Raw genomic sequence first — 19,670 nt, 5'->3', positions numbered from 1 at the left:
TACTGATTACTGGGTTTTGCATCATTGTTGCTTTTTGCCTTGCTGGATAAAGCTGAATCATTGGGAGAGATTTGCAGAGTCACATAGTGATTACCGGTGCGACTGATTTAGCCATTGTTCACATTGAAGGCGGGTTTGAAATCAAAGCCGCATTTCATTATGAGTTTGGGGGCAATTTGAAAGACATCTGTGCGGGTTCTATTGAAATCACCCCCAAAGTCGTCTAAAGTAGTGCAGGAACTACCTTTGGAAATCGCGGTGGTGCCGCAAAGTGGGCATTTCCGGCTGTGGTGCCGTTTCCGGCAATAGGCTGCGATATGGAATGCGATTTAACATGTCAAATCTCCCCAATGTGAGCAGGGGCTTAAAGTCCTATTAGTGCCGGTTCACACTGGTGCAATGCTGGAACTCCATCCAATCCACTGCGTGTTCCCGCATCATACCCGACTCGCAGGCAGTTCACACTGCCATATGCAAACTGCTGGGAGTGTCAATACAAAGTTAATGAGACCCCCAGATTAGTACGCATATCGCAGTGCGAACCAGTGGCGGCTGGTGCTCAAAATGTTTGGGGGGGGCGCAAAAAGAAAAATGTAATAGGTATTGCTTCGCGCCAAAAAACGCAGTAAAAAATTGCGTGACTTTGAAGTCATGGTACAGGCATGGCACAGGTGATGGTACAGGAGATGGTATAGGCATGGCACAGATATGGTATAGGCATGGCACAGATATGGTATAGGCATGGCACAGGTCATGATACAGGAGATGGTATATGCCCCCTTTCAATGCAGAGACCAGCGTACATGCCCCCTTTCAATGCAGAGACCAGCGTACATGCCCCCTTTAATGCAGAGATCAGCGTGCGTGCCCCCTTCAATGCAATGAACACTGTGCTGTGCCCCCTTCAATGCAATGAACACTGTGCTGTGCCCCCTTCAATGCAATGAACACTGTGCTGTGACCCCTTCAATGCAATGAACACAGTGCTGTGACCCCTTCAATGCAATGAACACAGTGCTGTGACCCCTTCAATGCAATGAACACTGTGCTGTGCCCCCTTCAATGCAATAAACACTGTTCTGTGCCCCCATCAATGCAGAGTTCAGCGTGCGAGCCCCTTTCAATGCAGAGCGCCACAGCATTGTCCCCAATCACTGCAGAGCGCCACAGCATTGTCCCCAATCACTGCAGAGTGCCACAGCATTGTACCCCAATGATTGCAGAGTGCCACAGAATTGTACCCCAATGATTGAAAAGTGCCACAGCATTGTACCCCAATGATTGCAGAGTGCCCACAGCATTGTACCCCAATGATTGCAGAGTGCCACAGAATTGTACCCCAATGATTGCAGAGTGCCCACAGCATTGTACCCCAATGATTGCAGAGTGCCACAGAATTGTACCCCAATGATTGCAGAGTGCCACAGCATTGTACCCCGATGATTGCAGAGTGCCCACAGCATTGTACCCCAATGATTGCAGAGTGCCCACATCATTGTACCCCAATGGTTGCAGAGTGCCACAGAATTGTACCCCAATGATTGCAGAGTGCCACAGCATTGTACCCCAATGATTGCAGAGTGCCCACAGCATTGTACCCCAATGATTGCAGAGTGCCACAGCATCGTACCCCAATGATTGCAGAGTGCCCACAGCATTGTCCCCCAATCAATGCAGAGACCAGCGTGCGTGCTCCCCTCAATTTAATGCACTTACCTGGCGGCGGCGGGTTCTCCCCTCCTCGATCCAGTTCGTCCTCTGTGGCGGCGGCGGTGGGAAGGTGAGCGGCTTCCCCCTCGTCCTCCGAGCGGCGGTGACGGTGAGTGACTGACGCACGCACCGGCACCGCCCCCATTGTGACGTCGAGATCGGATGTCCTGGATGATGATTGGTCCAGGCTGGAGACTGGACCAATCACAGCCAGGACATCACGAAGGTGGGGGTGGCCAAGCGTTCTTTCCTGCGCCCAGGTTACGCCCCCAGAAGGCAGCCAATCGGCGCCTTTCTGGGTCGTAAACTCCACCCCCCCTTTAGCCACCACATAGGACGGTCAGGCCGACGAACCGATTTTTTTTTTTTTTCCTAACTTTATTGTTCTTTTTTGTCTTTTTTTTTTTTTCCTTTTTTTAAAGGGGGGCAGCGCCCTGGCGCCCCCTATGCACGGGCCGCCACTGGTGCGAACTGTCAATTCGGACAGGAATTGGATCACGTAGGTGTGCACACCCATGCAATCCAATTCTGGTACGGACAAAAAAAAGGGTCTTGCATGACTTTGGTCCAAATGCGATGCAAATTCAGCCATACAAGCTGTATGGCTGAATTTGCATCGCACAGACATCGCATGTGATTTGCATATCAGTGCGGTGGGAATCTCATGCGATGTCTGACATTGCTATAGTGTGAACCGGCACTTAAACCCAAAACCAAAAATGTCATTATAAATTAGGTTATTGCGAATGTTTTATAGCAGAAAGTGAAAAATATTGTTTTTTTTTTTTTTTTTTTCAGAATTGTGGCTCTTTTTTTGTTTATAGCGTAAAAAATAAAAATCCCAGAGGTGATCAAATACCACCAAAAGAAAGCTCTAGTTGTGGGGAAAAAAAGAACATCAATTTTATTTGGGTAAAGCCTCGCACAACTGTGCAATTGTCCATTAAAGTAGCGCAGTGCCGAATCACAAAAAATGGCCTGGTCATTAAGGGGGGAAATCTTCCAGTCCAGAAGGGGTAAAGCCTTGATGCCCACACCAAATCTAGCTGTTTTGGTATGCTGTCACTTGTATCATGTAATGACTCATTTTCCAGATTTGTTTTGTCTAAATCCTCTCATTCCCTATCTCAGGGCTTTTAAAAGTTTTGGCTGGAGTTCTACTTTAACCGCTTATGGACCGCCCCACGCAGATATACTGCGGCCCTCCTGTGTGAAATGGCGTACCTATACGTCATATCGTGCACTGGGGCATGCGGACGCACCGCCGGTGACCCACTCTCCCTGTGATTGCACACAGCGGGAGCCAAGCATCGATGTTCGCCGACACCCAGCCAACATGTGTGAGAAAGGCAGAACGGCAGCCTGCCTATGTGAACAAGGTAGACCGCCATTCTGTCAGAGGGGAAGATGGAGATCTTGTGTTTCGGCTAAGCATGAACACGGATTTCTGTCTTCCCCCAGTCAGAGCACCTCCACACAGATAGCAAGCACTCCCTAGGGGCACATTTAACTCTTTGATTGTCCCTGATCTTAACTCCTTCCCTGCCATTGTCATTAGTACAGTGACAGTAGATTTTTTTTAGCACTGATCACAGTATTGGTGTCATTGGTCCCCAAAAAGTGTCACTTAGTTTCAGATTTGTCCGCCACAATGTTGAAGTCCCGTTAAAAGTTGCTTATCGCCGCCATTACTGGTAAAAAAAATTAAAATTCCATAAATCTATCCTATTGTTTGTAGACGCAATAACCTTTGCGCAAACCAATCAATATATGTGTAGCACCCTCATAGGTAGGTGCTAGGAAAACACATTTGGTGGCTCTGTTCTGCTTATCAGGAGAGCCAGATCTGTTAGTTTAGCCTGTCACATGTTACCAGGTGTGACTTATTGGTCTAAGGGAGTCTCCCCACTGTATCCAATAAGGGAGCTTGTTGGACAGTGGAGGAAACCTAACCAGTAGTGCACCAGGGTTTATGGCTGTCCCAGTGGGTGGGCATTGCTGCAATGCATCCTGGGATTGGTAATAAATCTGGAGGGAGCATGTGACAGGGTGTCTTTTGGCGGGAGCAAAGTCCCAGGAGGAGGTGCACGGCTGTCTCTCCTCCTGCTGATGTGAGGAAGGTGGTCCAGGTGGTTGGCCTATTGAACCAGGTGTGGAGCTGGGCTGCAGAGGATCCAGAGTGCTGACCAGGGGAGCTGTTGGGCAGAAGACTTTGGGAAAAACAGTATCATGAGTACTGAGGGATCTGTTTAAGGGTCTGCCTAGGAGAGGGGACCACTCCAGAGAAGTCAGGGGATCAAGGAGCTAGCTCACACAGAGTGTTACAGTAAGGCCTCTTTCACACGGGCGTTCCGTATGTCCGTAAATCACCCCATCCGTTTGCGGGTGATATACGGACATAATGCATATCAATGGGATTGGGGATGTCAGCGGATGACCATCCGCTAACATCCGATTTGCGTCCTTTCAGTTCTGTTCCGTTTTTTGGAACGGAACAGAACCCTATCTTTCTTCCATTTAAAAAACGGAAAGGACGCAAAATCGGATGTCAGCGTTAGCTGACATCCGCAATCCCATAGACATACATTATGTCCGTATATCATCCGCAAACGGATGGGATGATATGCGGACATACGGACCGGATGACACAAGTGTCATCCATGTCCGTAAAAAAAAAAAGTGACTGAACGGATGACAAAAACAGAGCGCCCTTGTGAAAGAAGCCGAAAGGGAGTGCCAAGTAGTTAACCCTGAAGATTAGGGACAAAGGGGGTGCCAGGAAGGGCCCTGAAGTTATTCAGCAGTACAGTCTACCTCAGAGTACAGTCTACCTCAGAGTACAGTCTACCTCAGAGTACAGTCTACCTCAGGATACAGTTTACCTCAGGAAGCTCTCTATTACTTCATTCACAGCTGAGGGCAAAGGGAAGCAGCGGCCTAGCCGTGACTAGCTCTATTCAGCGTTACTCAGCGTTATACATCGTTAATCAGCGCTATTCAGCTCTATTCAAGTCGTCCCTGCCTATTGTGCATAGCTCTTTAAGTTGGAGTATCCCTCTCATCCCTTCTCCTATCCAAGTTCCAAATAAAACCTAAAAAAACAAAAGATACTGGACTGTTTCTTGTCTGAGGTAAAACACTTGGAAAAATGCCAGACTGTTCTGTTGTTGCTAATGGTAACCCCTGGGAACCCACACACAGCAGCTCCCATGGGAGTAGTGTTACATATGTTTATTGAGATTTTTTTTTTTTTTTACCGAAAACATGTAGCAGAATAAATATTGGTATAAAATTATGAAGAAATTCGATTTTTTACATTTTTTTTATTGGATGTATTTTAAAGCAAAAAGTTTTTTTTGTTTTTTTTTTTTTTTTAAATTGTATTTTTTTGTTTATAGTGCAAAAAATAAAACCCGCAGAGGTGATCAAATACCATGAAAAGAAAGCTCTAATTGTGGGAAAAAAAAGGACATACATTTTTTTTTTTTGGCTACATCGTCGCACGTCCGTGTAATTGTCAGTTAAAGTAACGCAGTGCCACATCGCAAAAAATGGCCTGGTCATGAAGGGGGGTAAACCTTCCAGGGGTGAAGTGGTTAATGTAAAAAGTTGCTTCCTGTCTTAGAAGGTGTTTGCACATTTGCACTAAAAAGTTACAGAGAGATTAGAGAGGTCTTAGCAGATCCGTTCTGCGTGACTGGCGTGCTTTTGGAAATCGCCCAATATCACATTGCCAGCCTGCCAGAGTACACACAGTATACAGAATGGGAGAGCTGATAGCCGGGGATATTATTGGAGTTATCTACTCCTATCGGAGCCTGGCCTATCCTATTCTTTCCTTATTGGGGATTTCAGTTTTATAAATTATACAGAGTCAGAATACTAAATCTACATTCCAGATAACTTCTCTTATATTATCTATGGATATGAAGCTGGTAATCATGCAGAATTTATTTTTCTGAAGTCATATAGGCTGAAACACTCCAATGGAGTATATAGACCACCCCGTCCCTCCGCCACATTAGGTTAAGGTGGGTGGTCGGGGGGGAGATTGCAGTAAAATCGCAGCTCGGCCCCTCGATACCTGTTTTGATGACAGCTCAGAATTTAGGGGTCTTGCCCCACTCTCAGAGGAGTAAAGAATGGTCACTTAGTGTAGTGAATGAAGTTAAGCAATGTTCACTATAAATACACAATTAGGTGCAAGGAAAACTAGCAAGAACACGCTTTGCTTGCACGTGATTGGGTAATGTGTAATAAATGTATTTTCTAAATGACAATTCTGTACATAATCATTCTCATTGACTGCTTGGATCCCACTCTCAGTGCAACCCTGTAATTCACCTAAAATCCAGGGGCCACATGCAGACACTAAACTGTGTGTCCCTATTGCCCTGTTACCGTATTCTATCAGTCTCATGTAATGTGTCTCCAGGATATGACTGTCTCCTTAGCAGGTCTTCAGTCTTCAGGAGTTGCTATAGCATGTTCACAGTCTCTGACGGTCTCTTGCAGCATGTCCGCAATCTCTGACTGTTTCTTGTATTGTGTCAGAAATCTCTGACCATCTCTTGTAGCATGTCTGCAGTCTCTGACCATAGCTTGTATTATGTCTGCAGTCTCTGACCATAGCTTGTATTATGTCTGCAATCTCTGACCATTACTTGTATTATGTTTGCAATCTCTAACCATCTCTTGTATTATGTCTGCAGTCTCTGACCATCACTTGTATTATGTCTGCAATCTCTGACCATTACTTGTATTATGTCTGCAGTCTCTGACCATCACTTGTATTATGTCTGCAATCTCTGACCATCACTTGTATTATGTCTGCAATCTCTGACCATTACTTGTATTATGTCTGCAGTCTCTGACCATCACTTGTATTATGTCTGCAATCTCTAACCATCTCTTGTATTATGTCTGCAATCTCTAACCATCTCTTGTATTATGTCTGCAGTCTCTGACCATCACTTTATTACATTTGCAATCTCTGACCTTTGTTTGTATTATGTCTGCAATCTCTAACCATCTCTTGTATTATGTCTGCAGTCTCTGACCATCACTTTATTACATTTGAAATCTCTGACCATTGTTTGTATTATGTCTGCAATCTCTAACCATCTCTTGTATTATGTCTGCAATCTCTAACCATCTCTTGTATTATGTCTGCAGTCTCTGACCATCTCTTGTAGCATGTCTGCAGTCTCTGACCATTACTTGTATTACTGTATGTCCACAGTCCCTGACTATCGCTTCTGTTATGCCTGCAGTCTCTGACCATCACTTGTATTATGTCTGCAATCTCTGACCATAGTCCATTACTTGTATTATGTCCACAGTCCCTGACTATCGCTTGTATTATGTCTGCAATCTCTGACCATAGTCCATTACTTGTATTATGTCCACAGTCCCTGACTATCGCTTGTATTATGTCTGCAGTCCCTGGCCATCACTTGTATTATGTCTGCAATCTCTGACCATCGCTTTTATTATGTCTGCAGCCCTAGCCATCACTTGTATTATGTCCACAATCTCTGACCATCTCTTGTATTACGTCCACAAGTCTCTGACTATCTCTTGTATTATGTCCGCAATCTCTAACCATCTTTTGTATTGTGTCCACGGTCTCTGACCATCTCTTGTATTACGTTTGCAATCCCTGACCATCTCTTGTATTATGTCTGCAATCTCTGATCATCTCTTGTATTATGTCTGCAGTCTCTGACCATCTCTTGTATTATGTCTGCAATCTCTGATCATCTCTTGTATTATGTCTGCAGTCTCTGACCATCTCTTGTATTATGTCTGCAATCTCTGATCATCTCTTGTATTACAGTGGCTTGAAAAAGTATTCATACCCCTTGAAATCTTCCACATTTTGTCATGTTACAACGAAAAATGTAAATAATATTTTATTGAGAATTTATGTGATAGGCCAACACAAAGTGACACATAATTGTGAAGTGGAAGGAAAATGAGTCAATAGTTTGTAGAACCGCCTTTCACTGCAATTACAGCTGCAAGTTTTTTTGAGGATGTCTCTACCAGCTTTGCATATCTAGAGAGTGACATTTTTGCCCATTCTTCTTTGCATAATAGCTCAAGCTCTGTCAGATTGGATAGAGAGCGTCTGTGAACAGCAATCTTTAAGTCTTGCCACAGATTCTCAATTGGATTTAGGTCTGGACTTTGACTTGGCCATTCTAACACATAAATGTGCTTTGATCTAAACTGCATGGCCCGAGGTCCGAGTCTGGCCTGCCAAGCCATTTCATGTGGCCCTAGCACCCAGGGTTTTTTTTCAGCCGAAACGTGGTTCTGCCACCTCCGGCTCTTGCCCCTCCGCTCCCCGCTCATCAATGTCACTTATAAACACACTTCTATGTTTATATGAACAGGTTTCCTCTCAGTCACTCTCACAGATCCCTGCCTGCCCTGCACTCATGGCAGAGACAAGAGGGATTGAGATGCCGGTGCAGTTTGGGATGGGGAATCAAGTGGTAAACTGCACTGTAATCCCCATCTGTGCCTGCGTGCACAGATACCAACCAATTATCTTCCTGCAAGTTGGAGAGAACAGGAGCTGCCTAGACTGCCGGGAGGTATTAGAGCTGGGCCAGGTAGGTGACATGTGAGGAAGCTTTTGGGGTGGGGGAGATGAGGGCTGTGGAGGGAGATGTATGCAGAGATGGGGGATGGAGAAGAGGAGTGGTGCTCACTCCTAAAGCGTGTACCTCTGAACTCTGCACTCTCTATATAGCTCACCTCAAGCCTGCACTCTGTACACAGCACAGCTCTGAACTCTGCACAGTGTGCATAGGGCACCCTTGAAACTGCACTCGGTATGAAGTGCACTCGGTATGTAGTGCACCCCGATCTCTGCACTCTCTATATAGCTCACTCCTCAACCCTGCACTCTGTACACAGTGCACTCCTGAAATCTGCACTTTCTATATAGCTCACTCTAAAAGCCTGCACTCTGAACACAGCACAGCTCTGAACCCTGTACTCTGTGCATAGGGCACCCCTAAAACTGCACTTGGTATGTAGCGTACCCCTGAACTCTGCACTCTCTATATAGCTCACTCCTCAACCCTGCACTCTTTACACAACACAGCTCTGAACTCTTCATTATGTGCTTAGGGAACCCCTGAAACTGCACTTGGTATGTAGTGCATCCCTGAACTCTGCACTCTGTACATAGCTCACTCTTGGTATTTATTGCCCCTTTAAGATCCTCCCACTGTTAGTGCAGTTTGGCCACAGCCACTGTTCGATTCAGTTTGGCATGGATTTCTTGGTTGAGTTATTTATTCTCTGAGAAATAAAGCCCTGTATATATTCTTACAGCTACAACCGACCCTTTGAGGTCAACCATGATACTGATGCTGCCTGACGTGAAATCGAGTTCAACATCCCTGATCTAAACCATTCCATTGTAGCTCTGGCTGTATGTTTAGGGTCGTTATCCTGCTGGAAGGGGAACCTGCGCCCCAGTCTCAAGTCTTTTGCAGACTCTAACAGGTTTTCTTCTAAGATTGCCCCATCAAATCTGACCAGCTTCCCTGTCCCTGCTGAAGAAAAGCATCCCCACAATATGATGCTGCCACCACCATGTTTCACGGTAGGGATGGTGTGTTCAGGGTGATGTGCAGTGTTAGTTTTCAGTCACACATAGCATTTTCCTTTTAGACCAAAAAGTTAAATTTTGGTCTCATCTGACCAGTGCACCCTCTTCCACATGTTTGCTGTGTCCCTCACATGTCTTCTCGCAAACTGCAAAAGGGGCTTCTTATGGCTTTCTTTCAACAATGGCTTTCTTCATGCCATTCTTCCATAAAGGCCCAATTTGTGGAGTGCACAACTAATAGTTGTCCTGTGCACAGATTCTTCCACCTGCGCTGTGGATCTCTGCAGCTCTTCCAGAGTTACCATGGGCCTCTTGGCTGCTTCTCTGATTAATGCTCTCCTTGCCCGGCCTCAGTTTAGGAGGACGGCCATATCTTGGTAGGTTTGCATGATGGTTTAATGACTAAGCGCTAACATTTGCATGAAACGCATCTCCCTATTTGTCCCCTGCTCCATCTGTCAACCCTTGTCATATGAAGCTTCAATAAAAAGATTTTTGGAAGTGCAGCCATCTGGAATTATTTCCTAAATGATATACAGCATGCAAGCTGGGCTAGCACCTGACTAGTGTATGTATGTGGATTAACTAGAGACTAACTCCCCTGGAGTGGCTTTTTTTGTTTCATTGGTAGGTTTGCAGTTGTGCCATACTGTTTACATTTTCGGATGATGGATTATACAGTGCTCTGTGAGATGTTCAAAGTTTGAGATATTTTTTATAACCCTATCCTGCTTTAGACTTCTCCACAACTTTATCTCTGACCTGTCTGGTGTGTTCCTTGGCCTTCATGATGTTGTTTGTTTACTAAGGTTCTCTAACAAAAACTGAGGGCTTCACAGAACAGCTGTAATCAGGTGACTTCTGAAGACAATTGGTTCCACTAGATTTCAGTTAGGGGTATCAGAGTAAAGGGGGCTGAATACAAATACATGCCACACTTTTCAGATATGTATTTGTAATAAATATTGCAAAACATTTTTCATGTTCCTTCGCCTTCACAATTATGTGCCAATTTGTGTTGGTCTATCACATAAAATCCCAATCAAATACATTTGCGTATTTGGTTGTAATATAACAAAATGTGTAAAATGTCAAGGGGTGTGAATACTTTTTCAAAGCATTGTATGTCTGCAATCTCTGACCACCGCTTGTATTATGTCCACAGTCTCTGAATCTCTTGTATTATTTCTGCAGTTTCTGACCATCTCTTGTCCCAATGCCCATAGTCTTATTATGAAGACTATTGTGTGTCTGCTGTCTCTGGCAATGAATATTTACCAAATTTTATGTGCTGCCCTTTGTTGATGTTGGGGGCCACACTTGGGTTCCCCATACCAATAAAGTTGACCGCCATTGACCTACAAAATAATCCAGGGCTCCTGTAATGTAAAAAAGAAAAAAAACCTTGCCATTTGCACAGATGGGAAAGATGAAATCTCTCTATTACACAGGGGCACTGCTGAAGCGTGAAGTAAAACATGAAGCGTGAAGACGGGACATAATGATCACATTTTTCTCTCACATCTAATGCTCAAATACTGTAGCTGTAGGAAGTATCCGTGATAATTACTACCAAAATATTGACAATGATTTTGATTGGATCAGGCTACAATCTCATCTAATGTAAGGGGGCACTCTATTGGGGACACCTGATTTAACGGGGCACTCTATTGGGGACACCTGATTTAAGAGGGCACTCTATTGGGGACACCTGATGTAAGGGGGCACTCTATTGGGGACACCTGATGTAAGGGGGCACTCTATTGGGGACACCTGATGTAAGTGGGCACTCTATTGGGGACACCTGATGTAAAGGGGCACACTATTGGGAACACCTGATGTAAGGGGGCACTCTGATGGGGACACCTGATGTAAGGGGGCACTCTGATGGGGACACCTGATGTATGGGGGCACTCTGATGGGGGACACCTGATGTAATGGGGCACTCTGATGGGGACACCTCATGTATGGGGGCACTCTATTGGGGACACCTGATGTAAGGGGGCACTCTATTGGGGACACCTGATGTAAGGGGGCACTCTATTGGGGACACCTGATGTGAGGGGGCACTCTATTGGGGACACCTGATTTAAGGGGGCACTCTGATGGGGACACCTGATGTATGGGTGCACTCTATTGGGGACACCTGATGTAAGGGGGCACTCTATTGGGGACACCTGATGTAAGGGGGCACTCTGATGGGGACACCTGATGTAAGGGGGTGCACTGAAAAGTAACAATAAATATTGAAATGCTCTGGATATTGTACTTTGCTTATTTTTTGATAGACACTAAATGATTACATATCTACTAGAATCTGTGTCATAGCACAAACGTGATTAAGACCTCTGTTGGAAGAACATTTTACTGACCGGGCCCACGTGAAGTTTTATTCAGTACCCCGGCTATATGGAAAGACAGGGGGAGAGATTTACTGAGAGGTGATAATTCTTACTCAACAAATAGTGGAAATATTAATTTCAAATATCCAATAATGAAAACGGAATCTGCACATGATTTGGTATTTAAAGTAAACTGGGTTTTGCTTTTCACATGTGAAGATTCTCAACTCCTTTAGTAAATGATCCTCAGTACCTCTGCTAGTGATGGCCGATAACTGCACAGCCACCTCTTTCCAGCTGCAAGCCTAGCGTGCCTAATATTGAATCTGGCCCCGACAGTTGATATTGTGTGCCCTAGCAGGGCTGTAGATAATTCTTTTTCTAAGCCAGTGTGCAGTCCACTGCCCAAGAACCACCCAAGTAATGAACTGAGAAATGACGTCTACCTCACAGCTTCAATGCATTTTGTGCATGCGTGCGTCTTCAGGAAGCCCGCGGGATGAACTTAAAATTGTAGTGATGGAGAGCACACTTTACCAATTGGCTGAGGAGGCACCGAAGCGTTCCACCCCGCCCATATGTCTTTGTCATGGAGGGGGAGAAACCCTGTGGGGGCGTGGCCCATATGGAGTCTGAGCTGAGGCTGCTCTTGCCATCGCTATCCATGGGTTTTGTTGGATGCATGGCATCTGGAAGGGACCTTTTCCATGTTTTTACACATGGAGCTAAGATGAGCTCCCTCCCTGCCTGCACTCCCCAGTGGCTGTAAACTGGACTTGGACTGAAAGGTGTCTGGAGCGACACCCCATATCTTTTTTGTATGGTTCTCTGTGATGCCTACGTTCACATTCTATTTTCTTTTCTTCTCTTTTCCTTTACTTTCTCTTCCAGCTGGCACCAGTCACTGGAACATCTAGGGCAGTGATGGCGAACCTTGGCACCCCAGATGTTTTGGAACTACATTTTCCATGATGCTCATGCACTCTGCAGTGTAGTTGAGCATCATGGGAAATGTAGTTCCAAAACTTGCCATCACTGATCTAGGGGTTCTAAAACATTTGCTGTACAAATGTTACAAGCATTCATCACAAATTCTGACCATCTTTTGCTTAATGTCTTGATTTCCTTAATTAATCGTTAGCTCCATCTAGTGACCATAATGCGTTATTTTGCCTGAAATACCTCAATCAGCAAAAAAACACATTATGACCACTGGATGGATGGCCATTGCAAATCGCTGTTGTAAGAAAAATATGGCCAGATTTCATGACGGCGGCCAAATGCTTGTGACATTTATCCAATTAGCATTTTGGAAATGGACCCCCTAGTGTTGGGAAATCATTCAAATTGCATCACAGACAAAAAAAAAAAAACACCTGGCTATCACCAGTCCTAAAGTAACAGGCTGGGCAGATGCAAATTTCTAACAGAGTAGCCTACAGCCATGCCTGGACCATGCCAAAGAGAAGGCTTTTTGTATTACGTGGCAGATGGGTAACAATGGAACAGTAATTTTGTTATCATTATGTGAAAAAGGGACAACATTGAGTCTGAAGACATCTAAAGTTATTTATGAAATTCTTCTGAAAAGTGCCTTTGATAGGTATGTTGAATGTCTTCAGTCTGTGGAGTATGAGATCGTAATTTAAAATTTATTTTTCCAGATGTTCCAACCAGCTGGTCCATGACGATCTACCCAACACAAGCATCATCATCTGCTTTGTGGACGAGGTTTGGTCTACACTTCTCCGCTCAGTTTTCAGCGTTTTAAACCGATCGCCTCCAGAACTTATCAAAGAAGTCATTCTAGTGGATGACTGTAGCACAAAAGGTAGAGTAAGCCATTTGCTGTGACATGTCACATTGTGCCTTGTTTCATTTGCAAAGGTCCCGGTGCAGATTGAGTGGAAACTTGCCAAGCTTTTGTAAAAGAAAAACCTGCATTGAGCACTAATGTACTGTGGCAACATTTACTTTGATCAGTCCGGTGTACATTACACATGATTAATATGAAAGCATTCAACCCAAGCTGTTTAAATCTGAACTGTGGGATAAGCAAATATTGTTGACATACAGGAGGCATGTGTATTCTTACTGGAATCTTGGAGTGCTTTGTGAGTTTCTTCCACATCTGTGTGCTAATCCTGTGTGAAACTTTGGGGTGGATTTACTAAAGGCAAATAGACTGCACCTCCAAGTTGTATCTCCTGTAAGATCCATTTTTTTATTGATTTTTTTAGATTACCTCAAAGAAAACCTCGACGAGTACATGAAGCAATATCCCAAGGTGCGGATTCTCCATTTAAAGGAAAGGCATGGATTAATTAGAGCCAGAATTGCTGGAGCAAATATTGCGACAGGTAAAGTTCAACTTACTAGTGCAGGAGCAAGGCTTTATTTACTGTATAAACTCATGTAGGGTATTGTCAGCCAGACAAATTATCCCAGCAAGATTTCTCTCGCTTAACCACTTTAAGACCGGAAGGATTTTCCCCCTTTAATGACCAGGCCCTATTTTGCGATTCGGCACTGTGTTAGTTTAACGGACGCTGTACACAAACTAAATTGACGTCCTTTTTTTCCCAGAAATAGAGCTTTCTTTTGGTGGTATTTGATCACCTGTGTGATTTCTATTTTTTTGCACTATAAACAAAAAAAGAGCGACATTTTTGAAAAAAAAAAACAATATTTTTCACATTCCGCTATATGACATTCTCGAAAAAAAAAAAATTAAAAATCAAAATTATTAACGTTTTAGGCCAATTTGTTTTCTGCTACATATTTTTGGTTTTAAAAATCACAATAAGCGTATTTTCATTGGTTTGCGCAAAAGTTATTGCGTCTACTAACTACGGGAAAGATTTATGTTATTTTTATTGTTTTGGTGTTTTTTTTACTAGTAATGGCGGCGATCTGCGATTTTTTGCGTGACTGCGACATTGCAGCGGACAGATCGGACCCCTGACTGACATTTTTGACACTTTTGGGGATACCAGTGACATTACTACTGTAATCAGAAAGTGAAAAATATATATATATTTTTTTCACTTTTTTTTGTTTATAGCGCAAAAAATAAAAATTGCACAGGTGATCAAATACCACCAAAGCGCAAAGTAGTTGCCGTAAGATATGAGCCACACCCCTATACACTATGAAGAAAAATATAGACAAAAGTGGGGCTTTCAAGGCTCAAATGAGATGGTCAATTGACTTAACGCCACACAATAGTAAGATTAAAACACATTTTATTAACTATCAATCAATAAAAAGGGCATGAGAACACATATATACATATACCACATATATTTTTAAAATGGAACACAAAGTAGGTAACCAGATGGTGTAGTCTCAGTCAAAAGGATGGATATGGTCCCTGTGCAGCCAACGCGTTTCGCTTGACTTCGCTTCTTCAGGGCTTAATCAGAGAACCAGCTAGTGTTCCAAATTGATGCAGACCAATAGTCCGGCCAAAGGTAATAAAAGATGATGATGTGTCTAGTGGACATGGACCATATATCCAAGTTGGAATTGTATGAGACGTATTAGTGCATCCACTATGTGATTGGCAATACACCCGTTATATTCACTTCATTGCAGCAATTAGGTCATATAGGTCCAGGAAGGCGCTAATATCTGGCCATTCAGACACCACCATAGGAGAACAAAACTACCGTTTCCTTTACATCAATGTAAGGTAGTTTGGGCAGGCAATCCTATATATAATGTAGTATACCCAGGTATCCAAGTCTTGTCACAGTTGTATGGACTGGGAGCGCTATATGCGGCAATCCTGGGTGTCCATATACAGTCAGGTCCATAAATATTGGGACATGGACACAATTCTAATCTTTTTGGCTCTATACACCACCACAATGGATTTGAAATTAAACAAACAAGATGTGCTTTAACTGCAGACTTTCAGCTTTAATTTGAGGGTATTTACATCCAAATCAGGTGAAAGGTGTAGGAATTACAACAGTCTGTATATGTGCCTCCCACTTTTTAAGGCACCAAAAGTAATGGGACAATTGGCTGCTCAGCTGTTCCATGGCCAGGTGTGTGTTATTCCCTCATTATCCCATTTACAAGGAGCCGATTAAAGATCCAGAGTTAATTTCCAGTGTGCTATTTGCATTCGGAATCTGTTGCTGTCAACTCTCAATATGGGTTCCAAAGAGCTGTCACTATCAGTGAAGCAAGCCATCATTAGGCTGAAAAAAACAAAACAAACCCATCAGAGAGATGGCAAAAACATTAGGTGTGGCCAAATCAACTGTTTGGAACATCCTTAAAAAGAAAGAGCGCACCGGTGAGCTCAGCAACACCAAAAGACCCGGAAGACCACAGAAAACAACTGTGGTGGATGACCGAAGAATTCTTTCCCTGGTGTAGAAAACACCCTTCACAACAGTTGGCCAGATCAAGAACACTCTCCAGGAGGTAGGTGTATGTGTGTGTCAAAGTCAACAATCAAGAGAAGACTTCACAAGAGTGAATACAGAGGGTTCACCACAAGATGTAAACCATTGGTGAGCCTCAAAAACAGGAAGGCCAGATTAGAGTTTGCCAAACAATATCTAAAAAAGCCTTCACAGTTCTGGAACAACATCCTATGGACAGATGAGACCAAGATCAACTTGTACCAGAGTGATGGGAAGAGAAGGGTATGGAGAAGGAAAGGAACTGCTCATGATCCAAAGCATACCACCTCATCAGTGAAGCATGGTGGTGGTAGTGTCATGGCGTGGACATGTATGGCTGCCAATGGAACTGGTTCTCTTGTATTTATTGATGATGTGACTGCTGACAAAAGCAGCAGGATGAATTATGAAGTGTTTGGGGCAATATTATCTGCTCATATTCAGCCAAATGCTTCAGAACTCATTGGACGGCGCTTCACAGTGCAGATGGACAATGACCCGAAGCATACTGCGAAAGCAACCAAAGAGTTTTTTAAGGGAAAGAAGTGAAATGTTATGCAATGGCCAATTCAATCATCTGACCTGAATCCGATTGAGCACGCATTTCACTTGCTGAAGACAAAACTGAAGGGAAAATGCCCCAAGAACAAGCAGGAACTGAAGACAGTTGCAGTAAAGGCCTGGCAGAGCATCACCAGGGATGAAACCCAGCGTCTGGTGATGTCTATGCGTTCCAGACTTCAGGCTGTAATTGACTGCAAAGGATTTGCAACCAAGTATTAAAAAGTGAAAGTTTGATTTATGATTGTTAATCTGTCCCATTACTTTTGGTCCCTTAAAAAGTGGGAGGCACATATACAAACTGTTGTAATTCCTACACCATTCACCTGATTTGGATGTAAATACCCTCAAATTAAAGCTGAAAGTCTGCAGTTAAAGCACATCTTGTTTGTTTCATTTCAAATCCATTGTGGTGGACTGGTGGTGGTGTATAGAGACAAAAAGATTAGAATTGCGTCAATGTCCCAATATTTATGGACCTGACTGTATGCATCGGGGGGATTATTGCCCCCTGTGTGTCCTCTGATGGCGCAGCCTGCCTATATATAAATATATAAATACCACCAAAAGCTCTATTTGTGGGAAAAAATGACTATTTTATTTGGGTACAGCGTCACATGACCCCGCAATTGCCTGGTAAAGTAACACAGTGCTGAATCGCAAAAAATGGCCTGGTCAAGTGGGAAAATCTTCCGGTCCAGAACTGGTTAAAGTGGGTGAGCATTAGGCTAGTAGCAGAGACTCGTCAAAGTATGAGGGAAGAAAATAGGTTACCCAAGGCCACCACAACATTTCATATTTGCAAACTTTGTCTAGGTAGACTGCTTCAGTTATAGCATCAATCATGGTCTAGATAACATTGTTTTTAGTCTCCACTATGGGTTTTTCCCAACAAAAGTGGAATTACTCTTTTAATGTTCATCAAGGAATCTTGTACTTTGTAAAGGTTTGGAAAACCACATTCTGCCTTGGCTCCAGTTGGACCAGCCTGAATATTATAAGCGTCCTTTTAGTAAGACTTGCACTGCAAAGAACATGAATCTCCCCAGTCTTTCTTCTACGTTGAACTGCTTTCCACCCAGAATCATGTCGTAGTATCAATATGCATCCTTGTGTAAATATTTGAAGAGAACACAGAGCAGACATATGGCGTACATGCCCTCAGTATACACCGTACATCCTACACTTGCTGGATAATAAAATGGCCATTCACTCTTGCAGGAGATGTTTTGACTTTTCTTGACTCACACGTCGAATGTAATGTCGGGTGGCTGGAGCCTCTCCTGGAACAAGTTCGAGTAAACAGAAGGAAAGTAGCTTGCCCGGTAATTGAAGTGATTAGCGATAAGGACATGAGGTAAGCTGCTGGTTTGTTTTTTCTAGTCTAGATAATTACATCTTATATGTACAGGTTGTTAGATGTGCTTTTTCCCTCAGAAGTTTTTAAGTCAAAGTTTTCGGCTTTCTCTTCAACAAATTCATAGGGAGTTGTTTTTTTGAACACTCCATTATTAGATTGTAAGCTCTTATGAGCAGGACCCTTTTTTTTTTTTTTATAAATTTCTGTTTATTGTTTCAAACAAGAAAAAGACAAAACAAAAACTCAGTTGCCTAGGGCGAGTAAAAGTACAGAAGAAAACAGAGTACAAGAACAGCTAGCTAATACAATAACCCCCCCCCCACCCCCACCCATAAACCCAGGCTCTACCCAGCAGGCTCATCACCATGAACATATATAACACCTCAATATATTCCAACACACTCACAGTTGCACAATATTACTACGAGGACGTAAAGAACAGTTGGCGGCACACACTCAGCACCAACCTATGCAGACATTAAAGTGCAGTTCCACCTAAAAGAAATACATAAAAATAACCCCGGGACAGTCAGTGCTAGTGCATTCCACAATGGATAGCCTCTGAACTGTCCCAGGTTGCATTTATTTGCAAGAAGAAATACTTACCTTGAAAATGTATTGCCCAGCGCTGCCATCTCAGGTGTGGGCAGCTTGAAGCCAGCGCGATCCTCTTCTGCATCCTCTTCGGTCCCACGATGCACTGCACCGGCCCCGCCGTCACTTCCGGGCCCGCAGCATCATCCCTGCACAGCTTCTGTGCATGCCCAGAAGCTGTTTAGCAAGGTATGACTGCGCCTGCACTGGAACTGACGTCGGGGCCGGTGCAGGCGCATTGATTCCTGGGAGCGATGACGTTCAGCTCCCAGGAACCATTGCAAGCCAGGAAGTGACGACTCGCCGCGGCCGCCGAGGGGAGGAAGAGGAAGTAAGGTAAGTATACTATCTTCTAAAACAAGGTAAGTAAAAAAAAAAAAAAATTGCGATTATCCATTTGTTTTTCAGGTGACCCGGAGCAACAAGATGGACTGAAGTTACATTTTAGGGTGGAACTCCACTTTAAAAAGGATACTCGTCACCATTCAGCAGGCGGTCGAGGCCAGGCTATCGAGCCACAACTTCCAGACCTTGTCAAATTTTTTCGGACAACCCCTACTTAAGTATGTAGCCTTATAGAGTGGAGTCACCTTGTTCACTAGACCCTTTTAAAAGAGGGTAGTCGGAGCCACCGGTTTCTTCCAGTGTAGGAGCAGGGCCTAAATAAAAGAGCAGCAAGCTCAATAGTGCACGGAGGGCCCTGGTCGGCATTAAATTGTCAACCAGCCCGAGCAGCCAAATGTCCACAGTCTTAGGAACCCGCACAGTCGTCACCTCCTCAGTACAGCGCAGCACAGCAGTCCAGAAATCCTGAACCTCCGGGCATTGCCAGAAGATATGGCCAAAGACCGCCGGAGCATGTGAGCAACGCCAGCATTCAGTCGAAGCTCACGGGTAAATGCGAGCAAGCCTGGCGGGCGTATAGTAGATTCTGTGCAAGAATTGAAAGTGGATCAACTGATCCCTAGCAGAAACTAGGTGAGTAAACGGGGTACTCCATATATCATCCCAGTCTTCCTCTCCCAAGTCCGGTACCTATTCCACCCATT

At 44.0% G+C, this 19,670-nt stretch overlaps 1 protein-coding gene across 1 annotated transcript in view; it reads left to right on the top strand.

Annotated features, from left to right (window-relative positions):
• GALNT5 (polypeptide N-acetylgalactosaminyltransferase 5) overlaps positions 1-19,670 on the top strand; it is an 80,304-nt gene that overhangs the window by 35,040 nt on the left and 25,594 nt on the right. Inside the window, exons 2-4 of the mRNA XM_082260671.1 lie at positions 13,350-13,516; positions 13,926-14,045; positions 17,889-18,024. Coding sequence (XP_082116797.1) covers positions 13,350-13,516; positions 13,926-14,045; positions 17,889-18,024 — 423 coding nt within the window. The remainder of the gene's footprint in view (positions 1-13,349; positions 13,517-13,925; positions 14,046-17,888; positions 18,025-19,670) is intronic.

Source organism: Pelophylax lessonae (assembly GCF_965119305.1).
Source record: "Pelophylax lessonae genome assembly, chromosome: 6".
NCBI classification, from domain to species: Eukaryota; Metazoa; Chordata; class Amphibia; order Anura; family Ranidae; genus Pelophylax; species Pelophylax lessonae.
The sequence above is the reverse complement of the archived record's forward strand: the minus strand, read 5'-3'. Positions and strand labels throughout refer to the sequence as shown.